This window comes from Protomyctophum bolini, assembly GCF_963924005.1.
Source record: "Protomyctophum bolini genome assembly, chromosome: 5".
NCBI classification, from domain to species: domain Eukaryota; kingdom Metazoa; phylum Chordata; class Actinopteri; order Myctophiformes; family Myctophidae; genus Protomyctophum; species Protomyctophum bolini.
Window position 1 is genome coordinate 3,963,912 of NC_137866.1, and position 22,405 is coordinate 3,986,316.

A 22,405-nucleotide genomic window follows, 5' to 3' on the forward strand; every position below is an offset into this window, starting at 1 on the left:
CAAATCAACAAATAATACAGCGATCAGTCCCACAGGGGGAAACACCATTAATCCTACACAGGGGCCACCAAGCCTCAGACAAAACACACCTGTCACACCCATCCTAACTTCACTAACACTATAGCAAATACACATGACATGACGCAGCATCAAACCAAATATCTTATATATAACCAAACTAATTAACCAAACAAATACAACCAAAACACTTTAACTACCGTGCACCTCCTCCTAATGCCAAAATACCATGACTAATTTGCCAATCTACAACCTCCAAACAAAACAGGAAGTTAGTTACTTTACCTGTTAACGTCACAACCAATCCCGAGTTCAAATCACGAGCCCCCATGTTATGACCTGCAGGCTCTTGGGTCCATAACAAAGGAGGAAGGAAGACACACGGCTGTTTAAAAGTGCACAAACCAATATGTATTTACAATATAAACAACTTAATATGAATCAAACAATACTACAGTACTAAGTCGGTGGAGTGTGTTAATCAGTAGATCAGTAGTGTCAGTGAGTGGATGTGTGGTGGGTGTAGTGTGGGGTGTTGAATGGTGCAAAGAGATGCTGCTGCTCTCATGGAAGGAGAGAGAGAGAGAGAGAGAGAGAGAGAGAGAGAGAGCGTGGCCACACCCAGCCTCTCATAGTGCACCCTGGGAACACTGGCCAGGTGCTCCCAATGCACCCGCTTGGCAACTCGGCAGGCCCTGTGGGAGGCATCAGACTAGGCCTACCCACAGGGCTGTGTGCAGCTTAAAAACCGGGTTTTTAGACAGCTGGTGGATGGAAAAAAAAAACCTCCACTTCCGCGGACGATTTGCGCGACGGCCAGCTTCCCGGAAGCGCTCGATCTCCTCACAGGCCCTAGTAGTGGCCCTATAGCCCTATAGCAGGCTAGACCACCGCAATGCTCTCCTCACAGGCCCTAGTAGTGGCCCTAGCCCTATAGCAGGCTAGACCACCGCAATGCTCTCCTATCTGGTGTCCCCAAAAAAATAAGTTTCCCCAGCTACAACTAGTCCAGAATGCAGCAGCACGCGTATACTGACCAGGACCGGACGGAGAGCACACATCACACCCATTTTAAAATCCCTTCACTGGTTGCCTGTTTTTATCTAGAATTGATTTTAAGGTCCTTCTGCTTTGTTTTTAAATCTATTTAGTCGATAGGGCTCGCGTGAGTACATGACCACGTGCACAACCGGGCTGTTTTCTGAGCCCTCAATGTCGCAACTCTGTCTATACTCTATGGCTCTGTTGTAATCCAAACGTACACGTGTGTGGGTAAAGGGATAGGGTGGCCTGGCTGGGTGTATGACTTGACTACCGCGGCCTGAATGATTCAGCCCTGCAGCGAGATATGATCTGGACAACAGATGTCAATATGAAGTTGAAGATAACATTGACCACTTCTGTGTCTTAGTCATACTTCTCTCTCCTTTCTGTTGTAATCTTTTGTGTCATCAGACGGACAGCTTGGTCATATACTTCTCTCTTTGTTGACGTTTTGTTAACCCATTCTGACCTGAGATAAGATTCATACGAGGTTTCCACTGGACACATACACTGGTCTGATTAACCCCATTCTGACCTGAGATCAGATTCTAAAAAATGTCAGTCGTTCTTCGATTTTTCAAAAATAGCAGACCTACAAGCTCGTGGCGCGCTATGAGCTTGTAGATCTGCTATTTTTCAATAGCTAAAGCATAACATGATGCTAAACACCAAAACGGGTTCCCGTTCAGAATGGGTTAACTCATCCTCCTGCCGTTAACCCAGTGGTGGAAAGTAAATAACTACATTTACTCAAATACTGTACTTAAGTACAATTTTGAGGTATTTGTACTTTACTTGACTCCCATTTCCAATACATTTACAAAATCTGTAGGAGGAGAAGCCAAAAGTGTGTTTTGGAGAAAATTCAAATTTGCAGGAATTTCTTTCCTGACGAAAATGGGCGTGGCCTATATGTGGAAATGCATCATGACCAAAGGAATCCATGGAAAATAAATTGATTGTACGACTTACGGTTCAAGAGTTATAGGGAAAAACGTAAAGTGGGCTGTTATAGCGCCACCATGACCATGACTTTCAAGACTGATGTAATTCCTTTTCAATTTATTTTCATAATTATTATGAACCTCCCTCCCAAGTCTTGTAAATATGGCGCTTACAGTCTCCACTCTCCAATGGAAAAAAAATACTTACATTTAGTCTTCGATTTCCCCATTATAAGTCTATGGAGAACTAATTAATTAATATCAATTAAACTATACAACGGATCTCTTAGCAAAATACAAGCACACGATTCCCGATGAAGCCGGTCAATTTGACATAAGGCTCGAGTGTGTGCGGCAGAAACTGTGGGAAGAGTAGTGCGGAAAAGTATCGCTCATTTACAATAACAATAGTCTGGTTGCCCTGTTAGGGCAACCACACTAATAATTCAAGGCTTCGTGAGGTGTGAAATTGATAGAAAATAAATCATTTTTTGGGTGAACTATTATACATTAATATACATACAGTACTGAGTTCGAAAATGAAAATGTCTCAAAACAAAACCGCACTGACGGGAAATGTTCACGGGTTATCATAGACGATCCAATCAAGATGCAAGGAGAGAAAATCAAAGGGGCTTTTTGTCATGAATATCAAAACAACAAATGCTACTGATGGTGGGAAATATATTTACGGAGGACAGGCAGCTGGCCACGCCAGAAACAACAACAGCAGCCAAACACATTTTTTGTAAATGCCGAAACTGTTAAAAGATATAGTGGTCAGAATGAAAATGAGAAAATGTCCTAATGAGCATCGTTCCAAACGTTAGATGTATAAGACAAACAATGGTGTTTTCTAGACGGAGGGATACTTCCCATGATTAATTTCTCCCCTTACTTTAGTCAAACACTGAAATATACTAATATTTAATGCTATGCTAAAGCATGACACAATGCTTAAAACACAGCATGATATATTTCTACTTGCAAAAAAATAGATTTCAACCTTAATTACTACTACTTTTTTGCAAAAATCTTTGCACATTTATAATAATCATTCAAATAATAATAATACATTAATAATTTACATTTGGGGATATCTTTCACAATAATAAAAAAAAAAAAACATGTTCTAGAATCTAGACATTCTAATGATCACAACAGAATATATATATTACGGGCATTTTTACTAACTTTTTTTCAGGGTTAAAGGTTCAGAGTCCAGAGATTTTGAAGTTGTGTTAATTTCTGCCTCTGTGGCGGGTATTTATATGCAAATATCATGACCAATCAAATATCAGATTTTATAAGATTATAATACTATATTAATTTTTTTGTCTGACCATCATTTTAATAAAAATTACTGTAATTATCCACACAACTCACCCAAGCCTGCATGAAGTGAAGAATACTATAGCCGTTAACCCAGTGGCGGAGACTCCGGGGGTGCCTGGTAGCTGAAACACCCACGGTTAAAATAATAAGCCAATAATGCACCCACCGTCCCACGTATTATGAAGACTGAATTTCGCCTCCCTTTCCCCTCCCCCTGCTCAAAATGTCACGTAGTCACACACTTTTACGTGATGCACCATCACCATATACAGGATATAGTAGTTTCCTCATTGCCTGACTGGAAGAAACATGCCGACTCCCCCACAGTGGTCCAAAAAGAAACAAGCTGTCCCGGCGTTATTGTCAGGGAGCTGTATCGTTTGCGACAGTCAGTCACTCATATAATGATACAGTCTGTTTCTAGTGAAAATGTAACTAATTCAGCAGCAGTAACATTAGAGTTTTCTCTCAGTCAGTTGATTCTTCATATCCATGAAGCGGCCTGGATGATTTGTTTAAACAGTTATTATATGAGGCGATCTAAGGCGGATTTGCTCTTCCGATATTGACGTCAGACTTCGGTGCTCTAGTGTTAAAAGAAATCTGAATCCAATAATTATTTTTAATTCGCCAGGTAGGCGTATGTCGCAAACATACCTGGCATGCCCCCCCCATTTGTAATGTTGTTTCCCTTGTACGAGGCATTTGTGTTGGTGATGTTGGTGCATTACACTGAACAATACCCTGAGTATGGGCTAATGCCATCAGGTAGGAGGTACGAGGTCCATGCGTGCAAATATAATAGGCATTCCTTTGTCCCTCTGTCTGTCAATCACACTCCTTAACAGAGTCCTTGCAGAGGGCAGACAGGGTAGGGGTGGAAGGTTATATGAGGTGATGTTCTTCCTCTTCTGCACTAGGTATGTTGGTGTGTGGTTTTTTAATGTTGTACGGGTCACTGTGTGCCTTTGTTGTCTTGTGTATTGTTTTGTAGTGTATTGTAGTGTATCTGTATGCTGCAGGGCGGGTCCTTGGGGTTCCAAGACAAATTTCTCCCTTGGGAGACAAAAATAAAGAAACATTGAACCTTGAACACATAATTATTATGTATTAGATAAAAAAAGAGAAGGGTTCCGGGTACACAAAGTAAAAACAAATGAGGAACGCCTTTATTAAATTAAAAAGGCTTAATTGCCAACATGTTTCGACCTAACAGGTCTTCACCAGGGCAAGAAAGATGTTTTTAACTTTGTGTGCCCGGACGGACCCTTCTCTTTTTATCGATGTCTTGATCCCGTTGTTTGATCCGTGTTAAAGCACCTTTTAATCGTTATCACATTTTGATCACCTGGTTAGTCCTTTTTTTATTTTTTTTACATATTATGTATTGCTCTATTGTACACAGAGGCAAGAGCATATAGACATTCTGCTTACTCTTGTATTAACTACACATCATGTTTACTCAGTGCACATCATGTGTACATAAACAGATGGTAGCTGTATAATACAGTAACACATTAAATAAGCTGTTTATTTCACACAACAACAAAAAAATGGTATTGGTATCAATATTTGTAGGAACTCCTGAGCTAAAAGTTCATACATGCTTATAGCCCTGCACTACACAGTCACTGGATTCATTATATTATTATTATAGCCCTGCACTACACAGTCACTGGATTCATTATATTATTATTATTATTATTATTATAGCACTGCACTACACAGTCACTGGATTCATTATATTATTATTATTATTATAGCACTGCACTACACAGAGATCACTGGATTCATTATATTATTATTAGTATTATTATTATAGCACTGCACTACACAGAGATTACTGGATCATTTGAACATGGGAATGGAGCAGTTAAGCATTCTGAATCTCATGCGGCAAATGACAGTGGTGTTTAAACGCCGTAACGGCACGAAAGAGGCAAAGGACAAAAGGGTACAACAAGCTGGGGCAGTGTGTGTGTGTGTGGGGCATTCAAGACCACTTCCTTGTTTGAGGGGCAGAACAAGGCAGAGGAATTCCCTTCACACAATGTATTTTGTATGATATGGTCCCGTCCCGAGGGCCCGTGAAGCTGCAGTGCCTCAGGGAAGCAACGTTTCCAAAAGTGGTATCAAGGAAGTCACCTTGATGATGGCTCATTCTCTTGCCAGGAAGATATAGCTTTTAGAAGAGGGCGTAAAACTGTTGGAAGCAGCGCTATACACAGATGGCCTCATGCTCACTTCACCTAAATGTTTGCTTGGTTGTAATGTCTGGCTGTAAGGCGACCCACGTTACGTTACCCTGTCGATTGACCAACGCGGCGCAGAGGCGCACCATGAGCACACCCTCCTCCTCCCCATAGGTAACCTGGAGAGCAGCGGGACAGAGGAGAGAAAGCCACAGTTTAACTTCACGGTCTGCATCTCCAACCTGTTCGGAAACTACAACAATGTGCTTCAGTTCACACAGACGCTGGAGACGTACAGGTCAGCCCCATTTAACCCATTCTGACCTGAGATCAGATTCATACGAGGTTTCCACTGGACACACACTGGTCTGATTAACCCATTCTGACCTGAGATCAGATTCATACGAGGTTTCCACTGGACACACACTGGTCTGATTAAACCATGGCAAGCAATATTCCTCATCAAAATATAGTGAAGTACATCAATACATGACAACTTGAGCTATACTCTTCTTTAATATTTCATCATGACTGAAAGACTAAAAATGTATATTGAAAAACGTGCATATATATATATTTAAAAGATATTCCTAAAAAAAAAAAAAGATTAAGTTGGGACCTTCTCCTTTGCAGTTTGCACCATTCCATTGTGCAGGTCTTTGGGATTTTTCTCTATCACATATGACTAAACACGAGTGAAGTTCACCCAAACATGTAGAAAATAACAGCCTGTAGAAAGTAACAGTAAAGTAAAGAACCTGGGGGTTATTATTGATTCTGAATTGAATTTTAATTCACACATTAATCATGTTACCAAGATTGCCTTTTTTCACCTTAGAAATATTGCACGAATCAGAGCCTATTTGTCCTTGGACGATGCAAAAACGCTAATCCACGCCTTTGTTTTTTCTCGGCTTGACTACTGCAATGCACTTTTTTCAGGACTGCCTAAGAAAACAACTGACAGATTACAACTTGTCCAAAATGCAGCAGCCAGATTTTTAACTAGAACTAAGATGAGGGAACATATTACTCCAGTTTTGGCATCACTGCACTGGCTTCCGGTTGTTTTTAGGATTGATTTTAAAATTCTTTTACATGTCTATAAAGCTCTCAATGGTCTCGCACCTTCCTACCTACATGACTGCCTGCCTAAATATGTCCCAAACCGCCCCCTAAGGTCTTCCACTGCTGGCCTGCTCGCTTTGCCCAAAAAAATGGCAACAAAAAAATACGGGGAAGCAGCTTTTTGCTTCTACGGGCCGTCGGCATGGAACAAGCTCCCACTGTACCTTCGACAGGCAGCCTCTGTAGACATTTTTAAAGCTCAGCTCAAGACCCACTTCTACACCCTTGCTTTTAATTGATCTTTTATTTTTGTTATTCATGTCCTCACTGTATTGCATTACTGCTTGTTTTTAATGTTGTTGCCTTGCTTTTCTTTTATTCTCCATTTTTCTGTAAAGCACTTTGAGCTGCATTTCATGTCATGAAAGGTGCTATACAAATAAAGTTTTATTATTATTATTATTATTATTATCATTATAACAGGGATGTGGGCAGGGAAACAAACCTACCTTCTATCCGTCTGGGCAGACTTGATCGGCGGGCAGATTCCCGGAAACGTTCTCCATCCACCAGCTTAATTTCCATCCACCAGCTGTCTAAAAACTCGGAAATTACGTAAAACAAAAGGGGGAATGACTCAGCCCTCGGGAGATAAGAACAGCACAAGTGTGTTTTTACATACAAAACGTTTAGACATTTAGTCCACTCACATTTATAACCAAAGTACACCCATGGCTTCTGTCTGGGAGATATGTGGGTTAGTGCTTTGATTCTAAATATCATTATACAGTACACACCCTGAAGTGAACGAAAATATGTATAAAGGATCAAAATAAATGAAACACAAAAGGTCATGTATTGCCTTTAGAGACAAGCTAAATCAGTTGGAAATATTACATACGATACAATACGGCATTGAATGTGATGTCACTTCATGTTGATGCATGAACACCCATCACCACAATCAGGTGATGTTACCAATTAGTAATTCACAGCACCGGAGCTGTATTGTTTGGAAGTTGTTTAACCCATTCTGACCTGAGATCAGATTCATACGAGGTTTCCACGGGACACACACTGGTCTGATTAACCCATTCTGACCTGAGATCAGATTAAAAAAATGTCAGTCGTTCTTCGAATTTTTCAAAAATAGCAGACCTACAAGCTCGTATCGCGCCACTCGGTGGCGCGATATGAGCTTGTAGATCTGCTATTTTTCAATAGCTAAAGCATAACATGATGCCAACACCAAAATGGGTGCCCGGTCAGAATGGGTTAAGAGTAAGCTCTTTGTCTGTAAAAAAAAAACCATAGCACTGACGAAGGTCTGAGGACCGCAATGTTTGCTTTTTAATTGCACCAGAGCACAATGAGCACAGCATGATAAAATAAAATAAAATATATTTTTCTAAGTCTCAGTCTAAGGAGTTTTACGCAGGTCACCCGCGTTATGACCTGAATGCTGTACCGTCAACATAATACATGTTTGGAGAATTGTATAATAATAAACAAACTCATTTTGTGTCATGATTGGAAATCAGAAGATCAGGAAAATAAAAAGGTATACATGTGAGTTAAATAGGTTTACAAATAATAAAAAGCTAATAGCGGAGGCCCTACTGGCAAAAACCGTGCACTTTATGATAAATTTGGCACGCAGTTAGAGCATGCCATAAGGAACATGTTTGGCCACCGGCCTATACTTGGGAACGATGCAAGTTACTCTGTATGAAGAAATAACACTAATACCTATATGTCATAATAACCATGTTTATTAAAACTGTTTTAGAATAACACAACTTGCTCCATGCACCTTCCTCTTTCCACTGCTGATCATGTCCAGCGCATGTACAGTAAGAAGCAAGTTATCAACTTATCGCCAATTAGGGCCGATTCATACTCCTATTTTATCGCTGTTGCGGCGCTGTAGTGCCGCAACAGCGGCTCGTCAGAAATTTTCAGTAGCACCGAAGAGCCGACTTTAGGACGGTACCCGCCCCCCCCGAACCTCAAATGACGTCACATTGTAGGCTCTACAGAGCCGAACCGACTTTTATTCGGCTCTAAAATAGGAGTATGAATCGGCCCTTAGCTGAGGCGTGGCGGGGGGTGTTCTCTCTCTTTTTCTTATGCGTGTTTATTGTTTGACACAATATGCCGCACATAGACGACGCGATGGCGTCTTAGCAGCCGTACCTCCGCCTAGCGCAGCCGTCCTGAAAACCTATTGGCAAGATTATTAGAATTATTGCCATCAGTGGTCAGCAGTGTTGTTTTCGTCGACTAAAACTAAGACGATAAATGTTCGTCGACTACCTTTTTTCACTGACTTAAAACTAAATAAAAACTAAATAAAGACGAATCTATGATGACTAAAACTAAGACTAAATATACTGAAAATTTCGTCAACAAATAAAAACTAGACTAAAATGTTAGGAAGGGACTAGTGGAGAAGAGATCCAGTTTTATGCTGGGTTGCATGCTGAAAATAGCAGATATACAATCTCACAACGCGTCGCGCTGCGACGCGTTGTGAGATTGTATATCTGCTATTTTCAGCATGCAACCAAAGTGTAAAATATGTCATTACAACGACATCAAGGCCTGTCAAAACACATTGTAGTCGACTAAATCAACTGTAGATTTTAGTCGACTAAAATCGTATGACATTTAGTCGACTGAAACTAGACTAAACACTAGAACATTCCAGGCGACTAAAATGTGACTAAAACTAAGTGAAAACTATTCAAGAGACTATGACTAAAACTAAAATAGAAATTTGCTGCCAAAAACAACACTGCATCAGTGGTCAGACAGATGTGTAACTTTCCCGGCGTTAGGCTGCGTTGCATGTGTTCAACAACACAGCCATGCAAAATATCACTGACGGCTATGAGTTGACAAAAGCTTGTCATCCTTATAGCAGCTATGAGGTGACAAAAGCTTGTCATCCTTATAGCAACGGTTGCTAAACTATTTGTATTGGCATTGGACAATCGCTTGGTGTTTTTTCAGGTTACCTGAAGTCTTGAAACTCTTGTCACAGTGTTCACAATGGAAAGGTCTGTCCACGGTGTGGACACTCTCGTGTGTCTTTAAGTGACTCGATAGACTAAAAGTCTTGTCACACAGTTTACAGCGGAAAGGCTTTTCTCCCGTGTGGATATGCTGATGTCTCTTCAGGTCATACGACTGCCTGAAACTCTTGTCACAATTGTAACTGTTGCCACTATGAGTATTATAATTTGTATATTTCTCTAAGACATAAGTTCATAATTAAGAAGTTCGTATTCATGTTAAAACCTTTATTTCATGTATTTTTCTTGTTATTGTTGTTGTAATGCTTTTATTTTGAAAGAGTCAAAGTCCCGTTCTGTGTCTCGTTTGGTCTGCGCATGTCTTGGTCACACGGAACAAGCCCCAAGCAACACAAGCACTAAGCAGCAAGGTGCAGAAGCTCCTGCACTGGTCACACAAAGACTTTATAAGAAAGTTCACAAGAGACTGTAACTGTCATTAAGCAAAGGTTATAAGGACCTGAAGACTCAAGTAAATCCCCTCCTTGTTATGCACGCAGCCAACGAGGTATTTGTTGTTTGTTTTGTTTGTATTTTACTTATGTAAAACTGTTTGCATCTACATGCTGTGCATGTCACTTTGTGTTAATTGTAACGTGGTTGTTTTATTGTTTGTTTATAGTTTTCACGGTGTGTTTGGAGATCGCCTTCAAATAAATCAGTATGAGGAAACCACATGTGTCTGTCTGTGCTCGGAGGGAGTTACAGTGAAAACTCGCACTGTTCATCGACGCAGTGGACAACGCACGTTAATTGACAGTCTGCAACATCAAAGGACCAGGCCAGCTGCACGGAGTGATCGTCAGCAAGCACCGACAGATGAGCCCGTTCAGCGAGCCCGTTCAGCGCAACCCCCCCCCCCCCCCGCGCCTCTTCCCCACTCAGTCCTTCTCACACACAATTCACACACGGAAGAAAAGGTAATCTGAACGTTTTCAAGGCAATAAAGCCATGAAGAAAATGGACGTTAAATCAGCAGTAGGCCTACTCTAAGAAGAAAGAGGGCTTCTGTAAACGTTTGAAGACACTTATAGGAGTGTGTGGTAAAAGTTTGGACTAATCTGCTCATTTAATTTAATTTAATCTTGTCATTATACAAGACACACTTGAAGTGCAAAGTTAAAAAAGGACACTATATTGTCATTTCATTTTTTGATATTATACCAAGTTAAAGGTGTATTTGTTTTACAAAAATAATTCAAGGTATTTGCCATTTCATTTGATATTGAAGTATTTCAACTGCCTTTGATATTTTAGTTTTGAAGTGATTTAAAGTGTATATAGTGAACATTTTGAAAGTAATATTCAGAAAAGGTAATATTCAAAGGTTGGATTAAGAAAGTTGAATTTAAGATTTGATTTGTTTAAATTTTAAAGTATTTACATTTAAGTGATATTTACAAGTTTGTCTAAAAAGGGTTGACAGAGATTTAATTTACTGTCAATATTTGTTGTTGACAATTATCTTGGACAATTTAAAAGTGGTCTTATTTACAAGTAGGTTATTATTTAAGAAGTGATTAAAATGTCAGATCCAGGTGCACCTACAGAACAGGAAAGGGACAGTATTAGGGAGAGAAAGGATTCCCATCCCCGACCTGAAGAGGAAAGACACCATGAAGCACCACCTGAAGAAAAGGAAGTGAGTGGTGCTGAAGAGGAGGAGGAACTGCAGATGCCGAGACGAAGTGAAAGAACAAGAAACCTAACAGAAAAAGGTAAAGAAATGCAAGCGGACAAAATTAAAGTTTGGCAACAAAGCTTCAACTACTGTTATAACAAATGGAGATCACAGGCTAAATTGTCTAAGGAGACGTTATCACAAATGGAGCCTTTGGATGAGACGGTGATTAACGACATCATTCGTGAACTCAGGGGTTTAACCGCACATGTCACAGGTGCTTATGAAATCCTACGTCAAGTCTCGGCACCAGAGCAGGACACGCGACGAAAGGTTGATCAGTGTGTGCAAATCTCTAAGTTCATTCTCTCCAGAGCTGCAAGTCGACTGGATGGAAATATTCCAGCAGAGGAGCCAGAATGGCCAGAAGCAGGCTCTATCTTTGACTCAAGTTGTACATCACGCTCTGTCGCTTCTATCGGGAAAGGTGGCTCAGACCATTCTACTAGGTCTTCTGTAAGACAAGAAGCTGCCGCTGAAGCTGCTGCAAACCAAGCTGTTCTAAAAGTGATAGAAGAACAAGAAAAAGAACAATCGGAATTAGACCACTTGGAGGCAGAAGCTAGAAAGTTTGCCAGAAAGCGAGAGGAAGTGGAAGCTCAAATGAAGGCTCAACTAGATGAAAAGCGGAGAAAAATAAAGAAATTGGAAACGGTGAAAAATCTTAATGCAGCACAAGCAAGAATGCTGGTGTATGATCAAGAGAGCATCAAAGAAGAACGGAAAGACATATTACTGGAAAATAAGAGAGTAGCAGATAAACAAGTACCTGCTCTCACAAGTCATCGGTCCAGTCATACGTCTCCCGTGCCACAAGCCTCTCATGACTGTACAGCAGAGCTCGTTAAGATGCTGGCAGGCGCTTTAAGTGCCAACAGAATACCAATTCCTGAACCTCCAGTATTCAGTGGGGATCCATTGAAGTACATCGACTGGAAACTATCTTTTGAAATACTGATAGACCAGAAGAACCTACAAGAAAAGGAGAAGATATACTACCTACGAAGATACATCGGTGGTCAAGCAAAGAAGGCTCTTGATGGCTACTTCCTGCTCGGGAACGAATCTGCCTATGTTGCAGCATGGGAGATTCTGGAGGAGAGATACGGAAACCCATTCACAATTGCCAAGGCGTACAGAGACCAGCTCCAAGCATGGCCTAAGATTGGGTCGAAGGACAGCTTTGAGCTCAGAGAATTTACAGATTTTCTCCGCAGTTGTGAGGCTGCCATGATCAACAACAAGACATTGCAGATCCTGAACGACTGTAATGAGAACAGGAAAATCCTTTCCAAGTTACCAGATTGGCTAACGGCCGCATGGAATCGGAAGGTTATGGAAATGGAAGAAGAGAAAAATCAATTTCCCTCATTCAGCCACTTTGTCAGATTTCTAACAAGAGAAGCAAGAATTGCCTGCAACCCTGTCACCTCACTGCAGTCATTGAAACAAGGTGAAGCTGACAACCCAAAGTCCCAAAGACAAAGTCTTTCAGCAAAGTCACTGAATACAAGCTCCAATGAAGAGACACTGACTACAAGCTCCAATGAAAAGACTGTCATAAAATGCAGTTTCTGCGAGAAGATGGGACATGAGCTACCCCGATGCAGAAAATTCATGGAGAAAGAAATGTCAGAAAGAATCAAGTTTGTTCAAACCGAACGACTTTGCTTTGGTTGCCTCAGGTCTGGGCACCAATCAAAAAGCTGCGACAGTAGGAGTGTTTGTGATACATGCCAAAGGAAGCATCCTACTTGTCTGCATGAAGAGCGAACCAGAGAACAACAAGCTGAGCCAAGTACAAGTCAAGAAGATCAGTCATCAGTGTCACAGTACCAAGAAGCTATTTCAAATAGAGTAATTCTACATGAAGCTAACAGAGAAACAGCTGCAATAATTCCAGTCTGGCTTTCATCCACAACTCAACCAGCACGAGAAATACTTGTATATGCTCTGTTGGATTCTCAAAGTGACACAACCTTTGTACTAAGCGACGTAGCAGAAGCGTTGAAAGCAGACAAAGAACAAGTCAAGCTCAAGCTCTCGACTATGACTGCAAGAAGCACAGTTGTAAGCTCACAGAGAGTAAGCAATCTAAGAGTCAGAGGCTTTTACTCCAGTAAAATAGTCTCTTTACCACCAGTTTACACCCGTGGGTTTATTCCAGCCAACAGAACTCACATACCTACAGATGAGACCGCAAAGTCATGGACCCATCTAGAGCATCTCCAACATGAGATACCACATCTGCAGGACTGCAAAGTAGGTCTGCTCATCGGATACAACTGCTCACAAGCCTTACTTCCAAGGGAAGTTGTGTCTGGTAAAGACAACCAGCCTTATGCGCAGCGTACAGACCTTGGGTGGAGTATTGTCGGCCATGGGAATCCCTGTGATGTCAACAGAATCAGCCATCGCCTCATAGTGAGACAAGTGACACCAGGTTTAGAGCCAGTGCTCCAAGAAGATCTCAAGCCACCTGGCGGAGAATGCAAGGTGGGAGAAATGAAGACAGACGATTCTGAACTCCACGAGGCTCTTGTATGGAGCACTAAAGCAAAAGAAGATAAAGGTGCGAAAGAAAGAACCAGAAAAGGTGAAATCTTAAAGGAAAGGAAAGAAGATCTCGCTACAGTCAAGAAAGCAGTTGCCAAGACCAAACACAGTAAACTGTGCAAGTTGGATCCATTCCTGGATGAAGAAGGAACACAGGCAAAGCATCCATCAACACCAAAGTACAGTCACAAGGAACCCAGACGAAAGTGGCACAGGAACAGAAGGAACTTGAAGGTCAATGATGTCATCCTTCTAGAAGTGGATCTGGCACCACCCTACAGAGAGAAGATGGCCGGGATCACTGAAGTCTATTTAGGGTCAGATGATAGGGTGAGAAAAAGAAAATTGATGATCAGTGACATCACATTTTGATGAAAAGAGAAAACCTACAACTAAAAGAGTGTACATTGAAAAGCCTGGATAAAAGGTTGTTACTCTGCTTGAAGCAGAGGAAAGGGTTTAATGTTTTGCTTGACATTTCATTGTAAGGGTGTTAAAGAAATCCCACTTAAAGGTTTGTGAGATTTGGTGGGAGTGTAACTGTTGCCACTATGAGTATTATAATTTGTATATTTCTCTAAGACATAAGTTCATAATTAAGAAGTTCGTATTCATGTTAAAACCTTTATTTCATGTATTTTTCTTGTTATTGTTGTTGTAATGCTTTTATTTTGAAAGAGTCAAAGTCCCGTTCTGTGTCTCGTTTGGTCTGCGCATGTCTTGGTCACACGGAACAAGCCCCAAGCAACACAAGCACTAAGCAGCAAGGTGCAGAAGCTCCTGCACTGGTCACACAAAGACTTTATAAGAAAGTTCACAAGAGACTGTAACTGTCATTAAGCAAAGGTTATAAGGACCTGAAGACTCAAGTAAATCCCCTCCTTGTTATGCACGCAGCCAACGAGGTATTTGTTGTTTGTTTTGTTTGTATTTTACTTATGTAAAACTGTTTGCATCTACATGCTGTGCATGTCACTTTGTGTTAATTGTAACGTGGTTGTTTTATTGTTTGTTTATAGTTTTCACGGTGTGTTTGGAGATCGCCTTCAAATAAATCAGTATGAGGAAACCACATGTGTCTGTCTGTGCTCGGAGGGAGTTACAACAATGTTTACAGTGGAAAGGTTTCTCTCCGGTGTGAATGCGCTGGTGTTTACTCAGGTTACCCGAGTTTATGAAACTCTTGTCACAATGTTTACAGTGGAAAGGTTTCTCTCCTGTGTGGACATACTGGTGTGCCTTCAGATGACCAGATTCATTGAAACGCTTTTTACACAGTTTACACTGGAAAGGCTTTTCTCCAGTGTGGATGCGCTGGTGTCTCTTGAGGTCAGCTGACAAACTGTAACTCTTGTCACAATATTTACACTGGTATGGTTTTACTCCAGTATGGAAATGCTGGTGCCTCTTCAGAACAGTTGAGCCACTGAAGCACTTTCCGCAAAGTTTACACGGGTACGGTTTCTCTCCAGTATGGACACGCTGGTGTCTATTCATGTTACCGGAGCTACCGAAACTCTTGTCACAATGTTTACAGGAGAAAGCTTTTTCCCCATTGTGGACACGCTGCCGCTCGTGTTTCTTCAGGGAACCTGAGTCACTGAAACTCTTGTCACAACGTTTACAGGGGAAAGCTTTTTCTCCAGTGTGGACACGCTGGCGTGTCTTCACGGGAGCCGACTCACTCAAACTCTTGTCACGCCGTTGGTCATCGACGTCTTCACTGGTCTCCTCCCAGTCATCGCTGTCGTCAGTGACTTCAGTGTCGGATTCAAGTTCGACTTCAACTTCAGAGCAGTGGGAAGAGACGTCTTCTGCTTCGTCGTCATTGTCTTTTTCACCTTTCACTGCTAGTAATGTCAACATCGACCCATGGGGGTGCTCGGGTCTTTGAAGTAGCTCCTCCTGTTCTTCTTTAAGCTCCTCCTGTTTTACTTCAACGTGTGGAGGCTCTGGTTCCTCCTGGAGAAGACTGGGGCTCCTCTCCTGTTCAATAGAATCCTCCTCTTTGCACACAATCACGTGCAGGATGTCTATAGGAGCAGATTAAGATTACATTAATAGTTAATACTGCGATTCCTGAAGTATTCATTCCATTGTCGATGTTCCAGGTAGAAAATGAGCTCTCACATACTTGACCATTGACCAAACAGTTAATGAATTAGTGACAGGTTATTACGGGTGTTTCTGGCCACTGTGGCCCCTCTGGAGTGAGTGTGGAAATATATTATTGGCCCTCGCCATCGTCAAAGTTGTCCACCCCTGATCTACAGTGTAGATTCTACAGTATAACCCATTTTGCCCTGAGATCAGATTCTAAAAATGTTTTCTACATCCTGACAGTTTTCTGAAAGAGCTATGTTTCTATGTCAGTCGTTCTTCGATTTTTCAAAAATAGCAAACCTACAAGCTCGTAGCGCGCCACTCGGTACAAATGTTTGTAAACAAATACCAAAATGTTTATAAACAAATCCCAAATGTTTATAAACAAATACCAAAATGTTTGTAAACAAATAAGAAAATGTTTATAAACAAATCCCAAATGTTTATAAACAAATACCAAATGTTTATAAACAAATAAGTCTCATGGGGGGGGTAGGACCACTACCAGTTGACCTGTAGTAAGTCTCATGGGGGGGGTAGGACCACTACCAGTAAGTCTAATGGGGGGTGTAAGCCATTGCATAGGCCTACAGGTTCTTAAACCTTTTAATTTCAAAGACCCCCATAACTCTGAGAGTAAAACCAGATGGACCCATAATAGTCCCATTTGATTCCATTTGTACAGTATCAGAGTTAAAAGTTATATAAGGGTCCATTTGGTTCCATTTGTACTAGTACACTCTCAGAGTTACAGACCTGTAAGGGTCCATGATTTGGTTCCATTCGTACACTCTCAGAGTTACAGACCTGTAAGGGTCCATTTGGGTCCATGTGTTACACTCTCAGAGTTACAGACCTGTAAGGGTCCATTTGGGTCCATGTGTTACACTCTCAGAGTTACAGACCTGTAAGGGTCCATTTGGGTCCATATGTTACACTCTCAGAGTTACAGACCTGTAAGGGTCCATTTGGGTCCATATGTTACACTCTCAGAGTTACAGACCTGTAAGGGTCCATTTGGGTCCATGTGTTACACTCTCAGAGTTACAGACCTGTAAGGGTCCATTTGGGTCCATGTGTTACACTCTCAGAGTTACAGACCTGTAAGGGTCCATTTGGAACCCCCTCAAGGAACCATGAGGGTCCCTGGATCACACCTTTGATAGCCACTGCTTTAAATAAATACATAACTAACTAACTCATCTTGACAGCTTGTTTACAAATGTTTGTAAACAAATAACAAAATGTTTATAAACAAATCCCAAATGTTTATAAACAAATACCAAAATGTTTATAAACAAATACCAAATGTTTATAAACAAATAAGTCTCATGGGGGGGTAGTACCACTACCAGTAAACTGTAGTAAGTCTCAAACTTTTTGATTTTACGACCTACGGTTCAAGAGTTATACCCAAAATCGTAAAGTTGGCTGTTATAGCGCCACCATGAGGCCGACCGGTATACTTCTACGGTAATTAATTTTAGTAATTATTATGAATCTCTCCTCCAAGTCTTGTGAGTATAGCCCTTACGGTCTCAGAGGAAAAAATACTTGAAAGTGAGTTTTTGCATTTTCCCATTTTCCCATTCATGTCTATGTGGAAATTCTAATTAATTCATATCAATTAAACTATCCAACAAATGTCTTAGCAAAGCACACGCACACGATTCCCGATGTAGCCCGTCGTTTTGACATATGGCTCGAGTGCGTGCAACAAAAACTGTGGGAGGAGTAGCACGCCAAAATAAAGTCAGAGCAGTAAAACAATAGTCTGATTGCCCTCAGGGCAATCACACTAACAAGCAAAAAAAAAAAAAAAAAAACTGTTCTTTTGAAACTGTGTTGCCTTATTGTAAACTTGCTTGCTGTGGTGGTTATTCATGTTCATATATATTGGTATATTTATTGTCATGTCACTTAATTTGTTGTTAGTGAATCACCTGCCCATGCAGTCGTCATCAGTCACGTGATGTGACGACTGGGTTTAAAAGGGAGTCGTCACACATACTGCCGATTATCACCTGATGAAGGCCGTCCGTTCACGGCCGAAACGTTGTCTTATTAATGGTGTATTGAATAAAAAGCAAACACCTTGGAGCAAACCTGTGTGCGGACTCTCCTCTCTTCACTGTACTTACCGTAGTCCAGCACCAGACAGGAACTGGATGTGCGCTAGCCACCTACCTTTTTAAAGAAATGTAAGAAAGCCTTCTAGCATGGAATTCTCCTTTAAAGGTAAGAGTAAGTGATTTCACTCAAAAAACCGTAGGTTTCGTTTTTGGCTGTGGGAACTAAGCCTTCGTCCAATCAGGATAGAGAGTCAAAAACGAAACCTAAGGTTTTTTGACCCCCAGGGGTTAACTGGGGACAGGGAGGAACTCCTTATATGGTCAGCACACTCTATAGTAGAGAGGATTATCACAACAAAACAAAAAAATACGTGATATTTGAATTAAGTGAAATCACTTACTCTACCTTTAAGTGAAGGTGGGGGCCGCCCACCCCTGCTGTAGACGTTCATACATGTTCATAGCATGACCGAGTTCATTCTTGTTTAGTGACATGTAATAATGGCTATATGAATAATATCTCAATGTTATCATTGATTATTTACCAATCGAGGTCACCATATAGTGAAAATACGTACGGAGGTTTGGTTGGTCTTCAGGGTCCTCCTGTTTAATAGAAATGTCTTCGGGTTCTTCCCGTTTAACAGAAACGTCCCTGGCCGAGTCTGGAGAGTTCATCTTCACCTGGGAGTGATGCATCGTGGGTATTGTAGTTCTTATGAGGCTGGAGAGTTCATCTTCACCTGCAGTCTGGACGCCACACACACACTGCTCTGAAATGAAGCAATAACAATGACTTTAACCCATTCTGACAGATTAAAAAAGAATCTTCTACAACCCGACAGTTTTCTGAAAAAGCTACGTTTCTATGTCGGTCGTTCAAAAATAGCAGATCTACAAGCTCATAGCGCGCCACTCGGTGGCACGCTATGAGCTTGTAGATCTGCTATTTTTCAATAGATAAAGCATAACATAATGCTAACACCAAAAGGGGTGCCCGCCCAAAATGGGTTAAGAACTGGAAACCTAGTGGAGATTATAACACGGATATAATTTGCAGAAATTAAAGGCAATAACTAAACCCACTAAACTAAACCTCTCCAAAATATGAACCTTGAATGCAAAGATAATGAGATTGATATTGTAGGCGAGAAATGTGCATCCCCAAGTTACAACTAGAGATGTCCGGTACTATATCGGTATCGGATCGGCCCTTATTTGTCATATCGGGTCATATCGGTATCGGCGAATATGCCAGTCTAACCACAGATCCAACACAGGGCTAAGGGGTTGATACTATGGCAGTCTAACCACAGATCCAACACATGTAGGGCTAAGGGGTTGATACTTGATACTATGGCAGTCTAACCACAGATCCGACACAGGGCTAAGGGGTTGATACTATGGCAGTCTAACCACAGATCCAACACATGTAGGGCTAAGGGGTTGATACTATGGCAGTCTAACCACAGATCCGACACAGGGCTAAGGGGTTGATACTATGGCAGTCTAACCACAGATCCGACACAGGGCTAAGGGGTTGATACTATGCCAGTCTAACCACAGATCCAACACAGGGCTAAGGGGTTGATACTATGGCAGTCTAACCACAGATCCGACACAGGGCTAAGGGGTTGGTTGATACTATGGCAGTCTAACCACAGATCCAACACAGGGCTAAGGGGTTGATACTATGGCAGTCTAACCACAGATCCAACACAGGGCTAAGGGGTTGATACTATGGCAGTCTAACCACAGATCCAACACAGGGCTAAGGGGTTGATACTATGGCAGTCTAACCACAGATCCGACACAGGGCTAAGGGGTTGATACTATGCCAGTCTAACCACAGATCTGACACAGGGCTAAGGGGTTGGTTGATACTATGCCAGTCTAACCACAGATCCGACACAGGGCTAAGGGGTTGATACTATGGCAGTCTAACCACAGATCCAACACAGGGCTAAGGGGTTGATACTATGGCAGTCAAACCACAGATCCAACACATGTAGGGCTAAGCTTAAGGGGTTGATACTATGGCAGTCTAACCACAGATCCGACACAGGGCTAAGGGGTTGATACTATGGCAGGTAAAATTCATTTTGGCACTCCAGCGGTATTTCCTCATTCATCCATGCAGCCAAGGTTCAAGTTCAAATTTCCTGCCGTTGAAGCCAAGGAAACACTGGGCGTTTGGACGAGACACAAGCCGTTTTCCAAATGCTTTGGATAGCTCCATAGAGCTGGCTGCAGTGATGTTCAACTTCTCAGCAATAAAACTAATATCAGTATCAGTTGTCAACAGCGGACACATTCTCAGCCAGATGTGTCAGATACAATGTCCCATTGTATTGTACCGCCTCCCGAGCGGCGACTGCTGGCTACTAGCTGCGTGTCCCTACGTTACTGTCTGCCTCACACCGAGCACCCTAACCCTGGTGCTGTCAGGGACCCTAGGGTGCTGCGTCCAAACTTCAGAAAAGGTAACCCGAGGGTGCCGAAAGGGGCTATATAGGACCCATCCCGAACTGACTTTTTGTCAGCACTATGAAGTATGGAGTATGAATTTAAAAAAAAAGAGTGTACAGTGGTTTTATATTGCATTGTGTTTCTACGACTAAAATGACAAAAATGCATAATAGGCTACATCATTTTGAGCTCCTATACGGACCATCCATTATGTAGATTTGTGTAAATGATAATGCTACTAATAATAATAATACAAACATTGTTTATTTCTTTCAGGTAAACACGGTTCTGGCTCACTGCCATTAATACTCAAAACCATGCCCCTTTTCTTTCAGGCCAACACACCCAAGTTACATTCTTATAAACAAAACAAAAGCATACCTTCACGGCTTCACCGACATTTCTTCTGGTAAAAAAACAGCTCGAAAGTGTCTTGATTGACTGTATTAGAATGGAAATGATCCTATAGCAGCATTACCGTTAGCATTAGCGAGAGTACAAAACAAACCGTCTTTGAACAGTGTGTGGGAATTCCTCACACAGACAGTCGTGCTAAGACAATCTCAGACATAAGTTACACAAAAAGGTTGAACAGACTTTATCTACTGTATCACGTTCACTCTCTTCGGCTCTCCTGTACACACTCACTGGACGGACGGTGGATCATGATGTGTTTACCAGTGCTATAGTGAACAAGGATAAACTAGCAAGGATAAGACTTCCATGCAGTGGCCGATCGAGCTCTTCAGAGTAAAAGTATGCTCTCTAGAGTAACCAAAAACGATGAATTTGCACATTAAAACAATATATTAAGCATGTAAACGAAAATATATAACGCAAATTATGTTTCTGTGTATTTTCATGAGCATTTATAACAGTTATAACATTCAGTTCACTGGAGTGCATATATAGCCCTTAGGCTATAGCCCTTAATATATCTTAATTTGATTGATTGATTGATTGATTGAACAGTTTGCAGAATTACAGTACATTTCAAGCACAATTCAATACAAAAACTGTTAAATGCGAGTGGACGACTTAATAAAGCATTACACTTGTTTACAAGAGGGTCCACCTTGTTCAATTCATCATAACATTTTAAGACGTCTACAAATATTTATAGGCAAAAAAGGAAACCATCATAGGTGCACTGCTTTTCTTTTCTACCCTTCATTACAAAGTAGGTTGCGAAATTGAGAGAATCTATAGAGAATAGAGAAAAGCATTTTTATCCGAGCTGTTATTTTCCCATTGGCTTTCAACTACGCGCCCGCGGGTGTGTTCGGTGTGTTCGATATAGTTACTCTGACCGCCCTGCCAATACAGACTAATAGGCGAGTGCGCTCCCGGTGTGCAACTGTGGATTTCCCAAACGAACCCCGTTTGAAAAAAGTAGCCGGGGCGCTCGGACAAAAATGCTTTTTATTAAACAACGCGGGATGCAGCAATTCTAATCGCTGGTGCTGCTACTAACTAACACCCGTGGGACAAATTGTGAGTACTTTATATTTGAAATCTGAATGTTTATATATACGTAAATCTTGTAAATGCAGCGAGCGCCAAAAATAGGGTGCAGTTACGTCATGACTGTCATGATAATCATCATGGCAGTCATGTTTCAGGGCTATAGGTCACTGCCACAGTCCGACACAATTGGTCTCCCGGGTGGAATTTCATATGGTATTGTCCATGAATCCGGGCCTTTGTTATTAAAACAAGAAACTAAGGAAGAAACTATAAGGAAGAGACTGAGGAAGAAATTGAGAGGAAACAAAGAAAGTTAAGGAATCTCCGCCCACCACCCTATGCCAGCACCATGCCTGTCCCACAGGGTGTATTTTTTGGT

General features: G+C 41.4%; 1 protein-coding gene and 1 long non-coding RNA gene across 2 annotated transcripts in view; both read right to left on the minus strand.

Moving 5' to 3' along the window:
• The window catches only part of LOC308316196, a 224,131-nt gene that overhangs the window by 176,604 nt on the left and 25,122 nt on the right, over positions 1-22,405 (minus strand). The gene's annotated exons all lie outside the window — the stretch shown is intronic.
• LOC308315915 (uncharacterized protein) lies at positions 14,672-21,221 on the minus strand (the record flags this gene model as incomplete). The annotated part of the gene is made up of 4 exons (XM_080764184.1): positions 20,941-21,221; positions 18,669-18,863; positions 15,019-15,948; positions 14,672-14,700 (listed from the first exon to the last, which is right to left on the minus strand). Exons 2-4 carry the CDS (start codon positions 18,787-18,789, stop codon positions 14,672-14,674), a joined length of 1,080 nt encoding a protein of 359 aa, XP_080620310.1. The 5' UTR covers positions 18,790-18,863; positions 20,941-21,221.